This window comes from Scleropages formosus, chromosome 17, assembly GCF_900964775.1.
Source record: "Scleropages formosus chromosome 17, fSclFor1.1, whole genome shotgun sequence".
Taxonomy (NCBI): domain Eukaryota; kingdom Metazoa; phylum Chordata; class Actinopteri; order Osteoglossiformes; family Osteoglossidae; genus Scleropages; species Scleropages formosus.
The window spans coordinates 20,559,179-20,581,213 of record NC_041822.1 but is presented as its reverse complement, the minus strand read 5'-3'; the positions used below and the strand labels follow the sequence as shown (position 1 = coordinate 20,581,213).

The 22,035-nt window shown below is 43.0% G+C and overlaps 3 protein-coding genes across 4 annotated transcripts in view; all 3 read left to right on the top strand.

The window, feature by feature from the left end:
• LOC108938122 (tenascin-like) overlaps positions 1-8,759 on the top strand; it is a 47,954-nt gene extending 39,195 nt beyond the window's left edge. Inside the window, exons 13-23 of the mRNA XM_018758468.2 lie at positions 163-285; positions 1,143-1,286; positions 1,729-1,848; positions 2,078-2,221; positions 3,356-3,486; positions 3,665-3,797; positions 3,966-4,117; positions 4,667-4,763; positions 5,133-5,294; positions 5,437-5,600; positions 6,532-8,759. Of these exons, the coding sequence (XP_018613984.2) occupies positions 163-285; positions 1,143-1,286; positions 1,729-1,848; positions 2,078-2,221; positions 3,356-3,486; positions 3,665-3,797; positions 3,966-4,117; positions 4,667-4,763; positions 5,133-5,294; positions 5,437-5,600; positions 6,532-6,642 (1,481 nt within the window). The 3' untranslated portion in view covers positions 6,643-8,759. The remainder of the gene's footprint in view (positions 1-162; positions 286-1,142; positions 1,287-1,728; positions 1,849-2,077; positions 2,222-3,355; positions 3,487-3,664; positions 3,798-3,965; positions 4,118-4,666; positions 4,764-5,132; positions 5,295-5,436; positions 5,601-6,531) is intronic.
• A 1,568-nt stretch (positions 8,760-10,327) lies between these two features.
• b3galt8 (beta-1,3-galactosyltransferase 8) lies at positions 10,328-11,643 on the top strand. Its single transcript, XM_018758348.2, has one exon. The coding sequence runs from the start codon at positions 10,464-10,466 to the stop codon at positions 11,448-11,450; it is 987 nt and encodes a 328-aa protein (XP_018613864.2). The 5' UTR covers positions 10,328-10,463; the 3' UTR covers positions 11,451-11,643.
• A 5,394-nt stretch (positions 11,644-17,037) lies between these two features.
• The window catches only part of LOC108938031 (dual specificity testis-specific protein kinase 2-like), a 28,355-nt gene continuing 23,357 nt past the window's right edge, over positions 17,038-22,035 (top strand). The window contains exons 1-2 of one of the 2 annotated variants that reach the window (XM_018758297.1): positions 17,038-17,205; positions 18,481-18,588. In XM_018758297.1, coding sequence (XP_018613813.1) covers positions 18,558-18,588 — 31 coding nt within the window. In that variant the 5' untranslated portion in view covers positions 17,038-17,205; positions 18,481-18,557. The remainder of the gene's footprint in view (positions 17,206-18,480; positions 18,589-22,035) is intronic. The other variant, XM_018758298.1, reaches the window with a different exon arrangement.

The window sequence follows — 22,035 nt, the reverse complement described above, 5'->3', positions numbered from 1 at the left end:
ACTGAAGATGCTTTGGTTTGTTAGTCTCTAACCCACTAGATCAGTGCCCCCAGATGAAGGAACGGTGGATGGGACCAGTTCCAGGTTGTTTGCTGATTGGATACCGACGCAGTCCGTAATTTTGTCTGCCTTTTTCCTGTTTTTCTTTTTTGCCACGAAAAGCTCTGGGCTCTCCCCAGGGCATCCGGTTCTCCGATGTCACCGACACCTCGGCCACAGTCCACTGGTCCATGCCTCGCGCCCGCGTGGACAGCTACAGGGTCACCTACGTGCCAGTCAGAGGAGGTGGGTGGATATAAGCTGATAACAAGCAAAGACCACCACTTGAGGGTTCATGGGTAGATATGGGCAAGTGCTTAATGATGAAAGCTAGATGTGAAAACCCCACAACTGCACAACAGTTAAGGGCATTTTGGTTTGGATGTCCTTCACTAGGCGTCTTTACTGTGCTGAAACCCTACAGCTTTAGTGTGGTTTGAAGCAGTTTAATGTTGCGGTAACAGTTTCCATTCGAATGGCACACAGGACAAAAAATAACCTCAAGCATGGCTTTCCGTAAATGCTACCCACAGAGAATAACCTAAAAATGATCATTATATGTCAGGCCTTTGGGAGTTGGCAAAGACAGGGAAAAAGCACACTAATGCGTTCCCACTTAGTGAGACGAATGAGGACATGCCATCAGGCCGGTTGCGCGTCTGCGATGCTGTACTTAGTTTGTCTTTGCCACTCGATGCGCTGCGTGGCGGTGAGCATCAGTGCAGTACTGCCCCCCAGTGATCCTGCATGGAAATCTTCATTTGAGTCTCCAAGAATACTTATGGTTTCAGATTCTGCCACTTGCGTAGGATGTATTTAAGGTATTGGGGTGCCATACGAGCAGGAGGAGGCTTCATACAGGAGCAGAATAGTCTTTTAGATGCTTGCAGTGTGTTTATGTACAATTGCTTATGTCACAATTAAGATATTTTCAAAGCTAAGTTGGGGGGGATCTAAATGTGTATGAAAAAAGATTCAAATATGTATTTTGCATCATGGAGACAATTTAAGTTTTGAATTTTCTGCCAAAAAAATTATTATTGCTTTGATGCACATTAAGGGCATATGACTGGTCTTGCACCTGTGTTTACACCTGTCCACAGGTAGTCAAAGGGCAATCACTGTAGATGGTGGGGATTCACACACCGTGCTGGCCAGCCTGATCCCCGGTGTGACCTACCAGGTGTCCGTCATTGCTCTCAAGGGTCAGGAAGAGAGCCAGCCAGGGATAGATTTGGTCACCACGGGTGAGTCCCACGGATATGGTCTGGCAGGCATGTGCCCACAACATACATGCAAGCGCTCCCACAAACACACACACACAGAAATATATAGATACATTCACACCGACCTGCACGTACACTTACAAGATGCATACAGCTGAAAATGGGAATACACATCCATTTATCATGACCTTTGGAGATTAATTTTAGGAAATCAACTGAATGTGCTAAACAGTGTAACCGTAGTACAACGAGAGTAACTATGCAAAGCTCCCTGTGCTGAGTGGAATGCTTTGAAATTTAACTTTTAGCAGCATTTTTATTATTGCAGAAAAAGACACTTAGAAAATCAATACTTCAAATAAAGCCCAGTGCTGTTTTTAATGCGTGGATGTATTATGCATGTATTATGCATGTATTATTATTATTATTATTATTATTATTGCATGTCTTTGTTCCATGCCAGCTCTGGATAAGCCTCGGAGCCTCACCGCCATCAACATCACAGACACAGAGGCTCTGTTGCTCTGGCAGCCAACCATCGCCACCGTGGACGGTTATGTCATCACATATAGCGCCGACACAGGTATGAAACATGGACCACTGAAAGCACCTGCACTCTCCATGTTTAGGAAGAGAACCTCAGTGCAATTTAACTTCCAGTGTCAGTAGATCTTGCATTTGCTTGGATGTCAAGGTGGATACCATAAGGGCTGCACAGGGGTGTGGTGTAGTATGGTATCTAGCCCTGTCCACACATTCTATGATATTAATGGCACAGAGAAAGAGATAAAAAGCTCCTCTTGTGTCTGCAGTGTCACCGATGATGGAACGAGTGTCTGGCAACACTGTGGAGTTTGAGATGAGCAATCTCATTCCTGCCACACAGTACAGAGTCAAAGTGTACGCTGTGAGAGAGGCCCACAAGAGTGCCGTCACCACCACCGAATTCACCACCGGTGAGTTTCCTCTGCTTCATTTTGCACACAAACACAGATCAAGTTCAGGTTCTTCCAGAGCTCAGAGCCAAAAATATCGATCTCCAACAACCTCACTTCAAGAAATGGGTTCTCATAAAAACTTAAACTTAACTTTTTGCCTTTGCATATATCCCAACTTCAGATCCACCAATCATATAGGATCATTGCTATTTAAACGCCACTATTTTACTATTACTATTACTATTACAACTGAGTACTAAAAGGCACGTGGGGGCATGGTGGCGCAGTGGGTCGGACCTGGTCTTGCTCTCCGGTTGGTCTGGGGTTCGAGTCCTGCTTGGGGTGCCTTGCGGGGGACTGGCGTCCCGTCCTGGGTGTGTCCCCTTCCCCTCCAGCCTTACGCCCTGTGTTGCCAGGTTAGGCTCCAGCTCCCCGCGACCCCATATGGGACAAGCGGTTCAGACTGTGTGTGTGTGTGTGTGTGTATACTAAAAGGTTCATTATTAAAGCATGAGTTTGCTAGGGGGGGTGCAGTGGGTTGGACTGGGTCCTGCTCTCCAGTGGGTCTGGGGTTCGGGTCCTGCTTGGGGTGCCTTGCGACGGACTGGCGTCCCATCCTGGGTGTGTCCCCTCCCCCTCTGGCCTTATGCCCTGTGTTGCCAGGTAGGCTCCGGTTCCCTGCGACCCCGTATGGGACAGGCGGGTCAGGAAATGTGTGCGTGTGTGTGTGTGTGAGTTTGCTAGAGGTCCATGCACAAGAACTCTAAAATCAAAAACCTAGATGTTCTTGGTTCTGGCTCCAATGTGGTGAAAAGATCACCCCCTATTCCTCAGAACTGCTGAATAGCTCTCAACATATAAAGAATGGTCTCAAAACCCATCTGTTTTTGACCCACTTCTCTCTGATCCCTTATCCACTCCATGAACTTGCTCTAGATGATCTATTTAATTTTTTTAAGTATAATCTACCAGTTTCAATGGTGTAATTGTAATCACATTTTGTCATTATACTGTAATGGTAACCATTTAATAGGATTCTACCAATGAATGAATTCATGACAACTTTACTAATCCCTGAGGACAACTGACCATCTCCGTTGCCCTAGCCTGCCTCTAACGTACATACTAACTTGGTTGTGCTCTCTGACTTAGATGTGGATGCCCCCCAAGACCTCGCAGTCAGTAACATCCAGGCAGAGAGCGCACTGCTGACCTGGAGGCCTCCACGGGCTGAAATCACTGGCTATGTCCTGAGCTTTGAGTCGGCTGATGGAATCACCAGGGTAGGGGTGCTGCAGGGTGATCATCTTGGTTCCTTGCGAATGTCATACGTGTATAGCAAGGTTTTAGCCCTCTGCCAGGTTTTATCTTACATGCCTCCTAAAGACTCATTAATGTTATAAAATCAGTGCTGCGATTAGCCATCACCTCCTGACAGCCCAACCTGGTATTTCTATCCAGGAAGTTGTGCTGAGCCCCACAGCTACCTCCTACAGCATGACTCAGCTCAGCAGCTCTACCAAGTACAAAGTTCAGCTTTTGGCCCTCGCTGGTCCAAAGAGGAGCCAGTTCGTCACCACTTTTTTCACCACCAGTGAGTCCAACACCGGTACCCACACGACATCCAACTTCCAGCAAGCTACATGTGTCATGACCTCTGAACTTCATGGAAACCCATATATTTTTATGTGGTTTTATGCAGTAAATAATATGGCAGTTGTAACTGACAAACAACTTTGCATATCTGTGTGTCTCTGTGTAGTCGGTGTGCTATACAAAAACCCGAAGGACTGCTCCCAGGTACTGCTCAACGGTGATGCCACCTCTGGCCTCCACACCATCTACTTGGGTGGAGATGAGAACGAGCCACTCCAGGTGTACTGTGACATGACGACTGACGGTGGCGGCTGGATTGTGAGTCGCCCGCTCTGCCATACAGCACAGCACAGCACAGCACATCACAGCACAGCACTAGGCATCCCATTGCATGCCCCCTATTACCGGTCACATGGTGCAGTCATAAGAGAACCACCTTGCTGCTCAGTTGACAAGTTAACAAGATAGGAGAAATTTTCTGTTGAAGATCCTTTGCTATAACAGTTCAAAGTTTACAGTACAGTTTGAGGCTTATCTTGCTATGCTATACCCCTTTTTACATTCCAGGACACTGGCTCCTCAGCTGTTGAACACAGATAAGTGAAAAGGTGCTATAAAAAGCAAATAAACTGGACAATATTTATATTTTTGAAAATTCATGACTCAGTCATTTGTAATGCCAAGAGCCAGTATGTATAAGCAATTCATTTTAAGTCTATAGCGCCTAAATACAACAGGAGACCACTCTCTACCACTCGTTATTCTTTGGGTCCCAGGTTGGTTTACCAAACCATTCAGTGATCTGCCTTCTTTGTTCTCCTCTTTATGAATTTCACCTTGACTGAGTTTTTGTTTTCACCTCTGTAGGTGTTTGTTAGGCGTCAGAGCGGGAAAGTGGACTTCTTCCGGAACTGGAAGAACTACACTTCCGGGTTTGGGGATATGAACGACGAATTCTGGCTTGGTTGGTTATCTTGTGATCTATTATAAATTTAATGACTTTATCCTAAGAATATGATCCTTACTAACTGACTTCAGCAGTTCTTATTGGCTGCCAGTGGCTCAAAATAAGCTTGTTGGAAACAAACATTCTGTGAAAAAGCTAGGGCTCAGTTCCTCACAGTGCCTGTAAAACTTACTTTTGTAGAGTCCAGCCGTTGTAAAGTGATTTTAACATCTTCTCATGTTGTTGCTTAAAGTCACTGTGTAGGCTGAAATAAGGGGGAAAAATATTGAGAAAATAATCATTACACCATCAAAGGCTGGATTATGGCCAGGGTTCCTTATGTTTTTTGTGTTTGATGATGGGACTATGTCTGCTTTCCTCCTGTAGGGCTCAACAACCTTCACAAAATCACATCCACCAGCCAGTACGAGCTGCGAGTGGATCTTCAGGACAAAGGAGAAACAGCCTATGCGCAGTACGACAGGTTTAGCGTCTCTGAGCCACGCAGCCGCTACAAGGTCTACGTGGGCGGCTACAGTGGCACAGCTGGTATGACTTCCTGTTTTCAGCCAGTTTCAAAGACATCTGTGAAGGCCAGTCAAGTGTGATATAGTGTTATACTGGTATCTTTAGCTTACGCTATGTAGAAGCGGAGTACTTGAAGTAATGACATTCAATGTTCTTCCCTCAGGTGACTCAATGACGTACCACCATGGTCGCCCCTTCTCCACCTACGACCATGATAATGACATTGCTGTCACTAACTGCGCCCTGTCCTACAAGGGCGCCTTCTGGTACAAGAACTGCCACCGCGTCAATATCATGGGCCGATATGGAGATAACAGTCACAGCAAGGTGAGGGTGCAACCAGAAACATCTGACGGCACACAACACTGCGCAAGCTAGATCTACCAATAACAGCAAAAAACTAACCATTCCATGTGGTCTTTCAGAGATCCTTCCAGTGATAAGAAAACAATCGATGCATTCACTTTCAAAGCCATCTTGGTGAGGATCGCAGTGACAAAAGGTCAAACAGGGCAGACCAAACTTCCAACAGTCTCCAACTCCTCTTGGGGGTCCTCAAGCATTCCAGACTAGATAGGCTATAAAATCTCTCTAGCATGTCCTAGATGTGCCTTTGGACCTTGTTTCAGTCCCATGAGAAACACCCATTGAGCATCGTATCCAAATACCGAAGCACCATGTCCTGCTCCTCTTAAACTGGATGAACAGACTATGCACCAAGGACCTTCTTGACCACTAAGTCCTGAACCCTGTCACGGACTTGAGTCCCACCACCTTGCAGAAGACCCCCTGGTATCTTCCTCTTTTGGTCACTCTCAGAAGTTTGCAGCAATACGTGAAGTCAGTGACTTAGGTCAAATGGTAAACTGCAATCTTTGTCCAAGGACTCAGCGTTCGCTTCACTACCACGGTTTTGTACAAAGTTTGCCGTACTGCAGCTGCTGCACCATTGCTGATCTTATGATTTCCTTGCACAGAACAATGAGAGACAAACTGCACCATGTTGGTCACACTGAACAAGTCTAAGAATGCTGAAAAGGCAAAAAAATTCTCTCACTCTGTATGGCATTACAGCTGACAACCACACTCAACCGTGAGGTGGTTCTGGTTAATCTTCTTGGCCTGAAATAAAGAAAACGAAAATAAGAAAACAAAAACATATTTCTGCTGTTTTATCATATTTATGACACGAAGCTTTTCCCAAGCACTGCGAGAGATACTTGGCATGTATGTTTGACATATTCTTCTTTTGTCCCAGGGTGTCAACTGGTTCCACTGGAAAGGCCACGAGCACTCGATTGAGTTTGCTGAAATGAAGATCAGGCCGTCCAACTTTAGGAACTTCGAAGGAAGGAGGAAAAGATCATAGACCTTCAGTAATATCCTTCCACCTCAACACCTTTCCTGCCTCACTTCTGCCCTTGCTGAATCTGCTCACCCATCTGCACCCCACCCCCCGCCACTACCAAAGCCTCTGAAAAGAGCCCTGACCACTCTGTCTGCACCCCTCCGCTGAACTCACATTGCTAGAGGGCCTCACCAGAAAAGGCTGTCCCCCTCTTCTCCAACAAGATCTTTGAGAATCTATAATTGTGGCAATGAGGCAAAACTTGCTGAGATGACTCACAGCCACAAGTTGTGGGTCAAAATATTTTAATTTAGAGGCAGGCAATGCCACCCAAATATAACGAATCAGATTTTATTGTAAGATTCGAAATTTTTCCCTCTGATTGCTAGAATGGGTACAAATCATTTTTCCTTATTTATGGCTGCAATTGAGAAATTTGAATTTCCGCAACTCCCCTTGAGGAGACAAAATAAAATAATGTAAGTGGCTGTCAAAATTTATTTTCACAACGTTCCTGTTTTGGCATAAGTCTTTTCTCTTAACATTATAATTACAGTAAGTCCTGAGCTTCTGGACACGTAAGGGACTGGAGATCTGTTCATATCCCAGTATCTGTCAAATAATGTATTAAATACTGTGGTACCACACTCCTGCATTTGGGCAGGAAAAGTGTTCATGCTGAAAGCAACTTCTGCAACTTGTTCAGCTTCGTTATTTATACTTCTGCAGAGCAGCTGTGCACTTTATTATTTTTCACACAAAAAAGCATGATTACCGATATGCAACGGCAACAACGGCTATGGCAGCAGCTTGTTTGGCGAATGCAGGGACTGCTGGTGAAGACATCTATTTTATGGCTTTTGAACTCGCATCTATAGCTAAGGACAGTAGGTTGGACATACGCGCACATTTGCTCATACATTAGTAATTCAAGGACTTACTGCAATTTGTAAATGTTTAACGCCGGTTTCAAATGGCAGCCATGTTCGCAGCCAGTTAGCGGCTTGTACCATGCAATCGAAAACCAAACTGAAAAATCAACTGAGCTTTTTCTGATGGAGGGGTGCATACTTGAGGGCTGGTGCTTTATTATAAAATAAAGAAATATTGGGTGTTCTCTGTTTTGTGTCGCATCCAGTCACAGTGGTGTATTTCATTTGGTTTTTGTACAAAGGGCAGATTGTTTTGTGGTCTTGTATTTTCAGAGCCTCCTCACAAAGAATTTGGCAAAGCTCACCTTTGCAATTTCAGTCATTTTTTTGTGTTCCCACTATGGCTCCTAACCTATTACTAAATCAATTTTAAAAAATGGACTGAAACAAAAACAAGAAGAAAGGTGTTTTTTTTTTTTTTTTTTTTTTTAACTGATGCCTTGCAGGCAGCCTGCATTGTGAAGTATTGTTCCAACCTAACAGTCTTTAGTGAGGAGGCCTGAAGGAGTTCGTCTGTGTCCACCCTAGTTCTCCTTTCTCTATCAGTTTGTGTGCCCCACCCCCTCTCTCCAGATCTGGTTATAGACTATCACGAAAAAAGTACATGAACAAAATTCTGTGGTATGCAAATTCAATGCAGATACTCAGATTATTGAGGACATGTTGAAGACCAGATGGATGGGCTATGTGTCAAAGACCATGCAAGCACTGAATGATGATCCAACTCATTTATCTGGGCTACTATTTTTCACCTTTCAATCTATTAACTTCAGCACAAAGAGAGAAATGCATGTCTGGATTTAATCGGTGTACGAAATTTAAAGCAGGACATATTACTCATTGCAATATAAAATGAGCAATTTTTTCTAAATGTAAAATCATAACATAAGGAATACAAAAAAAAAGGGTATGTGTATGTTCCATGAAAAATGGCCAGTTCTTTCAACATCATGAAGTCATTTCCAATGAAGATGGAGGACATCTTTCGAACTACATTAATAAGATGTCTATAAATTACCATCCAGCACGAGCTGGCGAAATTCTGTTTACAAAATTTTTTGCTTATAAAGCAAAGATTTTGATGGAATTGCTCCTGCTCTTACGAAAAACTTATCGATAGAAAAAGTATTGCCACTAGACTAAATCCACTGACACTATTGAAAACTGTGTAAATTAAGCTACATTACAGTGTGTTTTTCCTTTTCTGGGGGTTTGTTTGCTTTGTTTGTGTTTTGGGTTTGTTTTTAACAGTGAAGAAACAGACATTTCTCTGTAACCCTTATTACAATAAAAAACAAATTTGTTTAAAAAAAAAAAAAGATGTCTGATTGGTGAAATCACAGATATACTGTTTAGACTTCTCTTTGGAGATGAGACCAACAAACAAGTTTTGCTCTGGACTTTATGTATGTAGGAAGAAAACTGAAGCTAGAAACCTTTCAGAGCTGATTACTATGGACAGCAGAGTAAGACTTCACCTTTCACAAGGCAGGCCACTTAACCCAGGTTCAGCACACGTTGGATATAAAACACAGTGCTTGACTTTAAAAGTAATGGATGACCAATAACCCTTGTGTTTGAAATATTTTCTCTACAGTTGTTCTTTTCCTATCTTGCAGTACCACACATAAAATTGCATGTTGTATGTATACTGTTTACCATTACTTATAATTTAAGAGTAAAAAAAAAAAGCTTGTCTTCGATAAATTTTTGAATTTAATGTGCAGCAACAAATCTGCTTGATAAACAATGGTAACGATTGTATTAGTGATTGTGCATCAGTTTTATCGTGAATTTAAGAAACCTCCAACATACAAAAGCTGACGGTGGACTCAAGTGCAGAGTTTAATAAAATGAAAGCACAGAAAGTAAACTGTAATGTCAAAGCTAGACAACGCAGGAGCAAGGAAAATAACTGAAAAACAAAACAACTGAACAGTTAGCAGAACTCAAAAACCAAGCGGGTTATGTTATCTGATGCACTTAAAATCCCCAAAACAAAGGGAGACAAACAGAGTATTTTCTTATTATAATAAGCAAACAATAAGAATGATACATTTTATCATTTAGCTGACACTTTTCGCCAAAGGCACTTAGAGTGTTAATGAGCCTACAATTATTTACCCATTTAATCACTTGGGTAATTTTTACTGGAGCAATTTAGGGTAAGTACCTTGCTGAAGGTACTTACAGCCTGAGGCTGAGGTAAGAGTCAAACCTGTGACCTTTGGGTCCCAAGGCATCAGTTATAACCACTACAATACCAGCTTCCCTGAAGAATACTACTAGTAATAATAATAATGTGAACTGCACCCTATCCTACACCTTGGTGGTATTTTTTGCAGCAAGGGAGGAACGTAAGTGGTTTGAATAATAACAATAATAATAATAAGAAGAAGAAGAAGAAGAATGTATTGAATAATTTATTGAATGTCCGACGCAGACATTATATTATTATTATTATTATTATTATTATTATTATTATTGTTGTTGTTGTTGTTGCATTAATAATAATTTTCAGTGGAATCGTATATTACATGTGAAAGCGTACAAACGACTCACAGACAGAGCAAAGTGAGACGTACGCGAAACGCGCGTGTCGATGGATATCAAAAGTGAAAGCGGCTCTCCGTTCCCTCGGCCCTCCCCTCTCCGGGGGGGCCGTCGCGAGCCCCTCCAATAAGAGCGCGCGCTTCTTTACGTGTCGTTCTCAAAATGCGCGGCAGGGAGCGGTTCTTCCGAAACAAAACGGGAAACCAGGTTTACGGCGAGTTCCTCCCACTGTGATGTGTGGGATCCCGTCGATTCTGCGTTCCGCGCAAGATTTACCTCCAGAAGACCCGTGTTTCTGCTGGGAAAAGTAGTGTGTGCTCCTAGAACTTATTCTCTCTTTGAGTTTTTCCCACAGAAATGGTCAAGAATTCGCACAAGTGGTTTGGAGTACTTTTAGCTTCTGCTGTGTTGTTGACATTCTTAGTCACCTGCTTCTGGAGCTATGGAGGAGAGCGTGCCAAGTCTGTCCAAAGGTTAAACCCCATAGCTGCAGAGATTTACAGGATGATCTCACCATCTACGTACAAGTATGTCCTCAACCAGCCACACAAATGCAAGGAGAGGAGGCCGTTCCTGGTGCTGATGGTTCCGGTTTCTCCAGGTGAGCGTGCTTCTAGAGATGCCATCAGGAAAACATGGGGTCAAGAGGATCTGATCCCCGGTGTTCATCTCCTGAGGGTCTTCTTTGTGGGTCTGCCCACTGGAGAACAAGGCCCAACCATCCAGAAGGACCTAGAGAGGGAGAGTCTGGAGCATGAAGACATTGTCCAGATGAGCTTTGAGGATAGCTATCATAACCTTACCATCAAGACCATGATGATGATGAACTGGCTGGCCACCAGTTGCCAGGGAGCATCCTATGCCATGAAGATCGACGCAGACATCTTCCTGAATGTGGACTACCTGGTCAATAAGCTCCTGGTGCCCAACTCCACCAGACGGAATTATATTACCGGCTCGGTCATTAAAGATGGTCATCCAAGAAGGGACAAGAACAGCAAGTGGTACATGCCTGAGGACATCTTCCCGGAAGACTCGTATCCTCCATATGTTTCCGGGGCCGGGTACCTGTTTTCAGCCGACCTCGGCAAGAAGATTTCCATGGCATCTCGTTTTGTGAGACCCGTTCCCCTTGAGGACATCTACGTGGGTTTATGCCTGCGGGTTTTAGGTGTCCAGCCTGTGTACGCTTTCAGTTTCACCTCAATGCACAACTTGTTTGAAATCTATCATGTGAAGTACCAGAGGTGCGTTTATTACCAACGCGTCATTGTGACCGGCTTTCAGCCTGATGAGCTTCTCTGCATCTGGCACGACTTCCAGAAAGCCAAGTCCACATGTTAACACTTTGAACACTTTTGTGCCATGAGTAGAACACTGTAACTCTGACAGTGCACCTTCAAAGCTTTGAACCTTTAATTTTTTATATGTAATTTTCACTCCCGTGAAAGCGTTACACAAAAAATTCTCTTTTTTTCAGGAAGAGACATGTTACATGTGTTGTGAGAACAATCAAATCTATTAAGTTCTATTTCTATACAGGTGCCACTTTATAAGTTTATAGGTTGTAAGTAGCCATACACTGGGTTGTATGTTCAAATCCCCTTTGTGTTTGTGCTTCTATTGAATCTGTTTTATTTTTCATACAATGTAAAGAAGAAGGTGGGGTGCCGTGGTGCAGTGGGTTGGACCGGGTCCTGCTCTCTGGTGGGTCTGGGGTTCGAGTCCCGCTTGGGGTGCCTTGCGGCGGACTGGCGTCCCGTCCTGGGTGCGTCCCCTCCCCCTCCGGCCTTACGCCCTGTGTTGCCGGGTAGGCTCCGGTTCCCCGCGACCCCGTATGGGACAAGCGGTTCTGAAAATGTGTGTGTGTGTGTGTATAAAGAAGAACGAAATTGCTGTTGCCGTGGCTGTTCGTGAGTGTGACGATATCCTCTGCTGGACCATGGTAAATGCCAGACGATATTACTGTAACTGTATACAATGCAAGTCAAAAGTGTGACTCCACCTGGGCAATCTTTTTCTTGGACGAACTGGACAGGAGAGTGAAAGCGATGCGACACACGGGTGTCCTGCGTCTCTGGAAGCTGCTGCAGAGGAGCTGGGAGGACATGTGGACTGGTGTCCTGCTGAATTATTAGTGAATAGTACTCAAACTTTTGACTGAATACGTTATGTGTGTGTGTGTGTGTGTGTGTGTGTCCAGAGGCGGCCTGGCATCCCATCCACAGCAGATTCTGCGTTACACCTAATGTTGTAAAGATGACTGGTTAAGATCCGAAGATGAACAAATGACATCATCACCAATATTGCATTCATGCAGTCGCTATTAATAATTGTGAAACTGCTTCCATTCGCTCATCTGTCTCTAAGTGGCCCTGAATTCAGAAAGATGGAGTCACTCTGACGTCTGGAAGCTTCTCTTCAGCGTTTTCCTTCGGATCACAGTTCTCAGGCCAGAGCCTAGAGCAGCTCTCTGTATATTGATTTTCATTCACTATTACTCGCTCACCCAGTTAGTCGGTGTTTTTAAGGATCGGCTTGGAACCAATTACAGGCAGTCCCCGGATTACGACAATTTCCATTCCTAAGTACATTCTTACATATATTTTAAGTCTGTCTTTAAGTCGGATTTTGACGTGAGTTGGGACAGTTAGGTATGGCGGGTATCTAAATTCAGTTGGTTGTCATAGTATATAGTATATCATGTACCTTTCTGTGAATAAAAAAATATTAAAGAAACACTTCGGCATACATTAAAAACATATTTAATATAACAATACAGTAACAATAATGAAACAATGTAATAATAATAATAAATGTAACTGGACAGTATTTATAATAGAGAGAGATAAATGTTACTACAGTACGTGGGGGGGGGTGGGTATGAAAAGCATTAAAGAAACTTTAATGTTCGCTTTTCCAATGTTTGTTGGCGTTTCACCTTTTTTTCCGATCGCTTTATTATTTCCACTTCAGTTTCAGTCGTGATCATTTTCCTTTTCTTGGATGCATAGCCATCATCTGCATCACATTTACGCTTCGGTGCCATGGTTAGGAGGGTTAAAACAAAAATTAAAGTCAAATACAGTAGCACACGAGACACTGTTAACAGCAACGTGGTCCGACTGAAAACAACGAAGTCTTTGTCCTACCTCGGGATCACGCGCCCCACCGATGAACCGCTGTAGACACGCAACGTTTTGATGTACGTCACAAATTAGCACCCGTTGTTATTATGAATTATTTATGTAACTCGAATTCTGAATATAGTAGTAGGACTATGGGAGTTGTGGTTCGTATCTACGGGTTGTATGTAAGTCGAACGTTCGTAACCCGGGGACTGCCTGTAAAATTTTCCCCATGAGGAATAATGGGAAATGGGCTTTCGCTATCTATCTTTTCGTTATCCATCCCTTTTTCAGGAACAGATTGAGGGCGGACAGTGGGGTACAACTTCATGGCAGGACCAGGAGTGAGAAACATTGGCCTTTATGATTCTGTTGAAATGCTGTATCCGCACTATTTTTTATTTAATGTAGCACTAAATCCTCTTTTATAGAACTGAGACAAAAGGTTCTGGTGTTACCACTCATAGTTAAAGTGGTTTTCAAAAGCCGGTTTCACAGTAACAGCTCAGTTGCCTGCCTGTCGGCTACTTCATGTCCTGTTTCTAGAAATATCCTGTTCCTAGAAATATCCTGTTCTGCCAGCTGTTTTTAAGAACCGCTATAAACTTATGATTATATGAATTAAAATCACCTTTAACAAGTTAACTTTCCCTTTAAGTTTTATATTCCATAAAACACACACACACATTTTCTTTGTCATTAATATGTGAAATTTATATTTTTGTGTAATTTTTGCCTATTTAAATAGCCTTTTGCTGTATGCATTTTGTTTTATAGAATGTATTATGCACATGTGCATTTAAATAATGTTTTCTTAACACTGATTTCTCTGCCTGACTTATTTAACAAGTATGTTGGGATATTTATGTGGGAAGAGGGTTTTACATTAGTCATTAACTAAGGAATCTACAAATTAACCTTAATAGAAGGAGGACAGTCTGTGTGCAGAATGAGAACACAATTCTGAAAAATGTTAAGTTTTGCTTGTCATTTATTTGCATTTGCACTAATTGTAATTTTGTAATTTAGGCCTTGTGTTTTCTTTATGTCCTTATAATTTATGTCTTAGTCTGCTGGGAGGATTCACAGAGTAGGAATTATATTGTATAGTGTAACAGACTTTACTGTACATATGATAAACACTTGACTTTTGAATCTTATTGCCATTATAAAAGTTTAGATTAGAGGGCTGTTGGTAATGTATGGGCTATGGCTGCTGCCTTTGGACCCAAAGGTTGCAGGTTCAAGTCTCACCTCCAGCTGTAGAACCCTTGCGTAAGGTAATTACTTAAAATTACCTAACTCTATAAATGGGTAAATAACTGTAAGTACCTTAACTTTATAAGTCACTTTGGGGAAAAGCATCAGCAAAATGAATAAATGGAAACTTGCATTTAATATTGTTCTCAAAGCGAGGTAGAAAATCGTATATAGATATATCAAAGCACACTTTTTAAACTGCTGATGCCAAGTTAAAAGACGGGTGTAGCAACGTATCTGCGAGGCTGAAGTGTGTGATAACGAGACACCGTATAGCGGGGTATACGCCCGTACTGCGGGGACCGTCGCTGCTTTTCAAAACAGACTGTATCGCTCCCTGTTCGCCGCTAGATGGCAACATTTCACCCCATATTCCAAGTCCACGTCTCTGATTTTGTGTCACATTCCCTCTCATAATAATGCTTTTATTTTACCTATTATTCCACCCTGGCAGTGGTGTTCCGAACCAAAGCGTTGACAGATAGTTAACAGAAATAAAGCTCCATCACGTTCTTCTTTGCGCTTGTGATGCACACTTTTTTTGACTTTTTTTCGTAAAACTAAGAGAGAAAATATACAAAATTACGAAGTAACTCACAAAATATCACAAACAACATACAACTTTCACGTTTATAAACATCCGCTAACAGATTCAAACAGCTAAATAAACAATCAAGGCGCATTATCCAGATATATATGAGCCGCAGCAGCAGCATGTTAACCACAAATCGCGAAGAATTTCAGGACAGAACATCATCCTTCATCAAACTAGCACGAAAGAAATATTACAAATGTTTCAGAATAAAATTAGTAACTTACGGTCGCATCTACCACAAGGATTGAAAGCAAACAACAACGCGACTCTGGATGCCGATCAAGTCTCTTCTATAACCTTTTAAACTTCCGGTCACGTTCTAAAGAGTAGTGCAATTGCATTTTTCCACCGCTAGGTGTCAAAAACGAACTTCTCAAACAAATCAAAAATCAGCTTATAATGAGAAATAAACACCGCACGGAATATTACGAATTTGTTAAAAAGTTTGGAACTGCTCCTTTTTTTAAAACACCGGGATTACCGAGCGAGTCATCGTTTCCGATCGTTCCCTGTTTCAAAGGAACCAGTCCCTGGATGCCGTCAATTCATCATCGATTAAGCGCGGCAGGGTATTGGTTTATAATGGCAAAATCAGTGTAAAGAGGCACATCTAGAGTTAACATCTGAGATACTCCCTGGTGCTGTTTCCACCACATTGACCAGATGTCATCTCCACCCACTGCAGCCAGCGGCTGGTTTTAGGCCTTCGGTGATCCATCCTCCGGCCTTGGCCCAGCCGGACGCTCTGCCCACACGCTGCCGCCCACCCTTCGTTTCCACGGCAAAGTGCAGCGTTCCATCACGCATCCGACAGCAACCGTCGGAAAACCAGCATCCACCGTCCTTCAGCAACTGTCTCGGGGTTCACCTCCTTACGTTTATTCATTCGTCTGATGCTTTTCTCCAAAGCAATACCCCTATTTACATGGCTGGGTAACTAGACTACATTAGGATAAGTACTTTGCAACTCTTGGATCCAAAGGCAGCAGCTGTAACCACTACAATACCGGCTGTCCCCTCCTAAGCGCACGCACACACACACGGGCTGAAGGTGCTCGTCCCGAGTGGGGTTGCGGCAAGCCAGAGCCTAACCTGGCAACAGAGGGCGCAAGGCTGGAGGGCAAGGCGACACACCACGGGCAGGACGCCGGTCCATCACAAGGCACCCCAAGCAGGACTCAAACCTTGGACCCGCTGGAGAGCGGGACCCAGCCAAACCCACTGCGCCACCACGCCTCCTTCCTCCTAGGCAACCGTTCCTGTGTTATTATACAATTCAGATATGTTGTTAGTTTCTAAGATACTGTGGGTACTAGTGCAGGGGATGGTGGGGGTGGTGAGTGGTGAGGGGAGGGGGGTGTATCACTTCAGTGTTTTGGTAACCTTAATTTGACCCCATTAAACTACAAAAAATTATTTAAATTTATTAAAAATTAAGTATTATTGATGATTATACAGCATATGTTATATGGTCTTATAATATTTTATATGCAGGAGCCTATTGTAATGTTGTCCTGTAAATCCTCTCCTGTATTTTAGTTTATTTAAAACATTGAAAAGTTATTGATCTCTGCGTTCTCCTCGCTCTGTGCACTACTTTCGCTTTTTATCTTTTTTGTTTTAATATTCACGGATAAAGGCTTCCGGTCGCGGATGCGCGCACACGTTGTTTGCACGGCCGGCACGGGCGAGCGCACTGAAGCGAAGATGAACATGGCGACGTTTCGAACGGACTAGTAAGGATGGGGTTAAGTTATAAAAAGAATAAAAGAACATAAATAATAACAATAATAATCGTTATCATTATGAAAAGAAAACCCCCTCGAACCTCACACGAAACCGGTTAACCTCTGCGCGCGCGAGCGAGAGAGAGAGAGAGAGAGAGAGAGAGAGAGAGAGAGAGCGAGAGCAAGAGAGAGGAGGCGGAGGGGGTGGGGGAGCGTCGCGAGCCCGGTGCAGATAGGACCTCGCGAATAGTGGCGCGCCGCACGCGCAATGACGGCCCCGCACGAGGAGCCAACGGTCGGTATTGAAAAATCATTTTATTTGTCATAACGCTCTTCGGGCATAACGAGTACAAACAAGCGAGGAGCCACCGTTTCTGAAACGTTTCCATGTAAGTCCTTGTGTAATGTGTTGTCTGTTTTAATCGTTATCACCGCTTCGAATCCTGCCAGTGGGGAACAGTGACGAGTGGTTTCTGAACTCTCGAGTCATAAAAACTCTTGTGTAGAACTGATGTACACGTTAATTATTTACAAGTTTTTTTGTTTTTTTTTTTTTTCTCTTTTTAAAATTTTCCGTCGTATCTCTTATCGCGGCCGTTTTGTGAAGAACGTGAGTGACACGGCAGAAACATTTCTGTCAGAATTTGATGTCACACGAAGCCTGTTAACATGATAATGATACCCGCCTTCAGAATATTTGCACGTTTTTGCCTTTTCTTCCCATTATTATTCTTATTAGCGGAAGCTAACGTTCAGATTTATTTGGACGAGTTATGTGACATTATTATTATTATCATTATTATTATTAGTAGTAGTAGAAGTAGTTGTTGTAGTAGCAGTAGTGTGGCAGTATTACTATTAGCAAGCAGTAGTATTAGTATTAAAAATAATATTATAATGTGTCATTCATTGGTTTTTATTCTGGCCAAGTGATGTTGTATATAGGAAACTTAATCATGTGCCTCTCTTAGTGTATAACTCAGTGCAACAGGGTTATTATTTTGTTAGTTCAGGTAAGTACCTTGATCAAGGAAACTATAGCAAGAGTTTGGAGTCAAACAACCACTATGCCACCTGCTGCTGTCCTTTTTATACGTGTGCTTGGTGAAATTTTCTCCTGCGTTGGATTTAATGTTTGTAGACAGTATTTTGAGATTCAGTATGAAATCAGTGTTATTTGATATGTCATTCTCTGTGTTCTAGAGAGTTGTAGGTATGAAGGGCAGGTAGGACAGAAGGGACGGGCTTATGGAGAGCTGAGTTACCTGTTACCTGATCTCCACCTTACCTCAGGTGTGAAAGGTGCCAGTTCTCCAATTTGCCTTCCACGCTTCACTTTGTTGTTTTCCCTGCAGACGTGCATAGATTTCTGCAGATCACCTGAAATATCATGTTCAGTTTTCACCGCGCGCACACCTGGCCGAACGACATACTCCTTGAGAGAACTCACGATTTTGGAACTCGGTGTAAATAGTTATTGATCACCTTCCGCTGTCCAGCAGGATCTACACGTGCCCAGGAGGTCCCCATCCATGTCTGTGAATGTCATCACTTGTGTGCAAATGTAAACGGCCGTGTGTCAACGTGTGCTGATGTGTTGCTCGCCATGTTGTCTCGTGTGTATTACCTCACTGTCGCATGTGTATGTGTGTGGTTCTCCCCAGCTGCTGGACGTTAACCCCTGCCCGTCTCGGCTGGGTTGTGTGTGGGGACGGATTGCGTGTTCCCGCCCGCAGTCAGGATGCACATGAGTAACTTATTAAATCAATGGAGTAAGTAGTGCGCCTCTATCCTTCCTGCCTGCCTCTGTGGCACAAAATCACGCGTTCGCTGTCCCTTCTCCGAGCTTCAGAACTAGCATGCAGCCCCACTTCCTACACTTCCCATGCATCCACTTGTGCCTCTTTCCTAACACTAGTTTTCCAAAAATAGATTTATCTTGTGTTTATTGCTTTGACTACCTTTTCCTTTCCAAACAATCTGTTGAAAAGCACCTTTGTGGTTGCCTTTCAACTTAAACATGTCTACATGTTTTCAAAATGCAAAGGTTGAAAATGCCCTCATGTCTGTTCATTTATTTTTCTTAGAGGAAGCTATGTTGTACAGTGGCAACAAGTTTGTATTTAATTTTGCTTGTGATTAAGTGTCTTCAGCAAAGAAATCTCTCCACGTGTTATGGAATTGCTTAACTGTGCTAGTAAAATGCTTATTTCAGTACTTTGTAGAAATTTTAAGTTAGGAGCCTGAGATATCCTTTCTTAACAGGAATCTGGTGAATATTATCATGTACTGTAGTTTTTTTCTGGTTCTGTTATATCTTCACAAAATGACTTGTCATTATCATGTAAAGTATAACAGGTGCTCATTGTACATGTTGTGAAACAGTACCTTGCTTGTACAAGGAGTTTTCCAGAAAATGTCTTATGAAAGACAACAGGAGAATGCACTTCTTATAACAGCTTATTTACACGCAGTTATTGTGTAATTGTCCAAAGCAAGCAATTTCATGCATAACAAAACAATGTGGACCTCTAAAAGGTTATATTGGCAGAAACCAAGCTTTAAAGTTCTTAATCTTAAAATAAGAAAAAAGTAACTTGTAATGTGTCAAGGGTGCCATGAATACATACAAAACATACAAACTGAAGACAGCGCTACATGTGGTCAAAGTAAAAACAGGGTATGGCTGTGCCACCCTATCTTGTACATAAGAGCTTTTACACAATATAAAGAGTAAAAGTTGATATTTTGTTTCCAAATTCCATCTTTTTTTTGGTCTGAAGTAGCTATTAGGAATCACTGTCATTGGTACGAACATCAGAGTGGCCAGCTGGAACGTGTGGTTTTCTAGGCGGGTAGCCGATGTGCTTACAGTGTCTTCTGTGCAGACTGGTTGCTGGAAGGTGAGGGGACTGTGCATTAATCAGTTATTTATATCATACAAGGAAACAGGTCTTAGAGTCCCCACAAGCTGCAGTGCTTTTAATAGTTTTTCTAGACATGGCAGGGGGCGGAGTGTTGGCTTGAGGTACGTGGGATATGGGGTAAAGAGCCAGCCTGGTGTTCAGCTCCAGTTACAGCAAGAGGTTCCGATCAATTCTTCAGACGTCATGACAGTGAGAAAATGTGCTTTCCCTCCTGGGACAGAGCGAGGTTGTCTGACCACCCTCCATAAATGCCAACATCACCTTGGATTGTGTTACACAAGGGATTCTGAGATGAGGAAAAGTGTTAAAGTAAATACTACAACTATTAATTACAAAAAAGTAGAATGATGTAAACAAACTGAAGTGCCTTCTTAGGTAAAAAAGTCATAAATATACAAAAATAATACATTGAACTATTTATACACACACACAGGCTGAAACCACTTGTCCTGAGTGGGGTTGCTGCGAGCCAGAGCCTTACCCGGCAACACAGGGCTTAAGACTGAATGAGCAGGGGAAACGCTCAGGACAGGATTCCAGTCCATCACAAGGCACCCCAAGTCTGCCGCGCCACTTTGCCACCGCGCCCCCCACTGTTTATACAGCTGGGTAATTTTTTTTTATTGTATCAATTCAGGTCAGACACATTGATCAGAGGTACTAAAGCAAAAGCAGGAACTCAGACCTGGGTCACTGGAGTCAAGGCAGTAACACAAAGCACTCTACTGCCCTATTATGGTTTTAGGGAAAAACAGCTACTTTCAAATCATGGCCTATTTCATGATTCTTTGTCTCGCACACTGAAAATGTTGTACTGCACAGGAGCACTTCTGTATGCCCTGTGCTGCTATTCTTTTGTCTGTAGTGGGGTATCTTTGAGTGTTTGTTGTTAATGTGCTTTTGAGAATCAAGTGGTGAAAGGATATTGCTGTGCCTGTTTTGCAGGGGGTGTAACTCTGCAAATGACTTCAAAGGTGCTGATGAACTGAAATAATGCAGTTTATAGATGACATAACCACCTCCACCTGATATGAGCGCTTTTGTAACTTTTCAGTTTGTTCCTTTAATTTTTGCACATTTTGGTCCAGTGTTAAAGGGCTTGACTTTGCTGAGCTGCTAAATTTCAGTATGAATTGTGTTTGAGATGATCCCTGGTGCCCTGAGTTGTTAACAGCTACAATTGAATCCTTTCCGTTTTACTCTTCCCATGTCGCTTCAGCCTTGCCAGGGTCACAGCTTTGCCCCGTTTTATAAGTGTCCACATTTCCGTGCCCGGGGTGTACCTTCCCTTGCCGGCTGCCAAGCGCTGACAGACAATTTAAGCCCATCCCTTCCTATCGCTCCTCTCCGAGGGAGCACTCTGTCCCGATCTCTCCTCTTCCAGCATCAGCTCCTCTGACTCTGCCATTACAGGAACTTCAGCTTTACCCCTACACCCTAACCTCTGTGAAAATAGTACCTCCCTGCAGTAGAGTGAGAGCTGCTTCTGTTAATGAGTCTTGTTTTGGATTTAGTGCTTTGCAGAGTGCTTTCAACTTTGCTGCTAGGGCATCTTTTCATTTATTCAGTTATCTGAGGCTCCTCCCCAAAATGACTTACAGTATAGCTGGGTAGTTTCACTGGAGCAGTGTAGGGTAAGTGATTTGTTTTATACTAACACCTGGAATTTAAATCTTCAGGTCATTAAATGCAAGGTGAAAGCTTTAAACACCACTCATGTCCACTACCCAGTGTTGTTTTCAGTTGCTATATTAGATTGTCACAAACCACTTTCGATAAATTGCTGTCACTGCTGTAGTCATTATAATACCCAGCACCTGCAAGTCCACAGGTTGATTAGGAGCTCACAGAAAGGTCTACAGGAAGTGAAAGTATCTCGGTGTATTCTTTCACCATCCTGTATCACCTCTCTCAGAGCCCTATGCTGCCCTCCATTCCACAAGTTGCTCACTGTCTCATAAAGTCATTGTGTTAACAGAAAAGCCTCAAGTGCACAGTTTGTTGAGGAAAGATTGTTGGGCTGCCAGCAGTGCCCAAACAGAGTCTGTACCACCCATTCTCTCTGATTGTACTCTTAACACCACAGGGTTGACAACTGTGTGTTGCCGTGAGAGGAAAGGGCTGATGTCTTGCAATAATAGCACTGTTCTCAAACCAAAGGAGTAAAAATGATGGTGCTCTTCTTTTGGGCTTCAGACTGGTATTGCAGAAGTCTGTATGACTAAGTGGTTACATCTCTTTCATATCTCATGCAATTGTCAGGAACTTCTGAAAAATAAACAAGCTAATTCT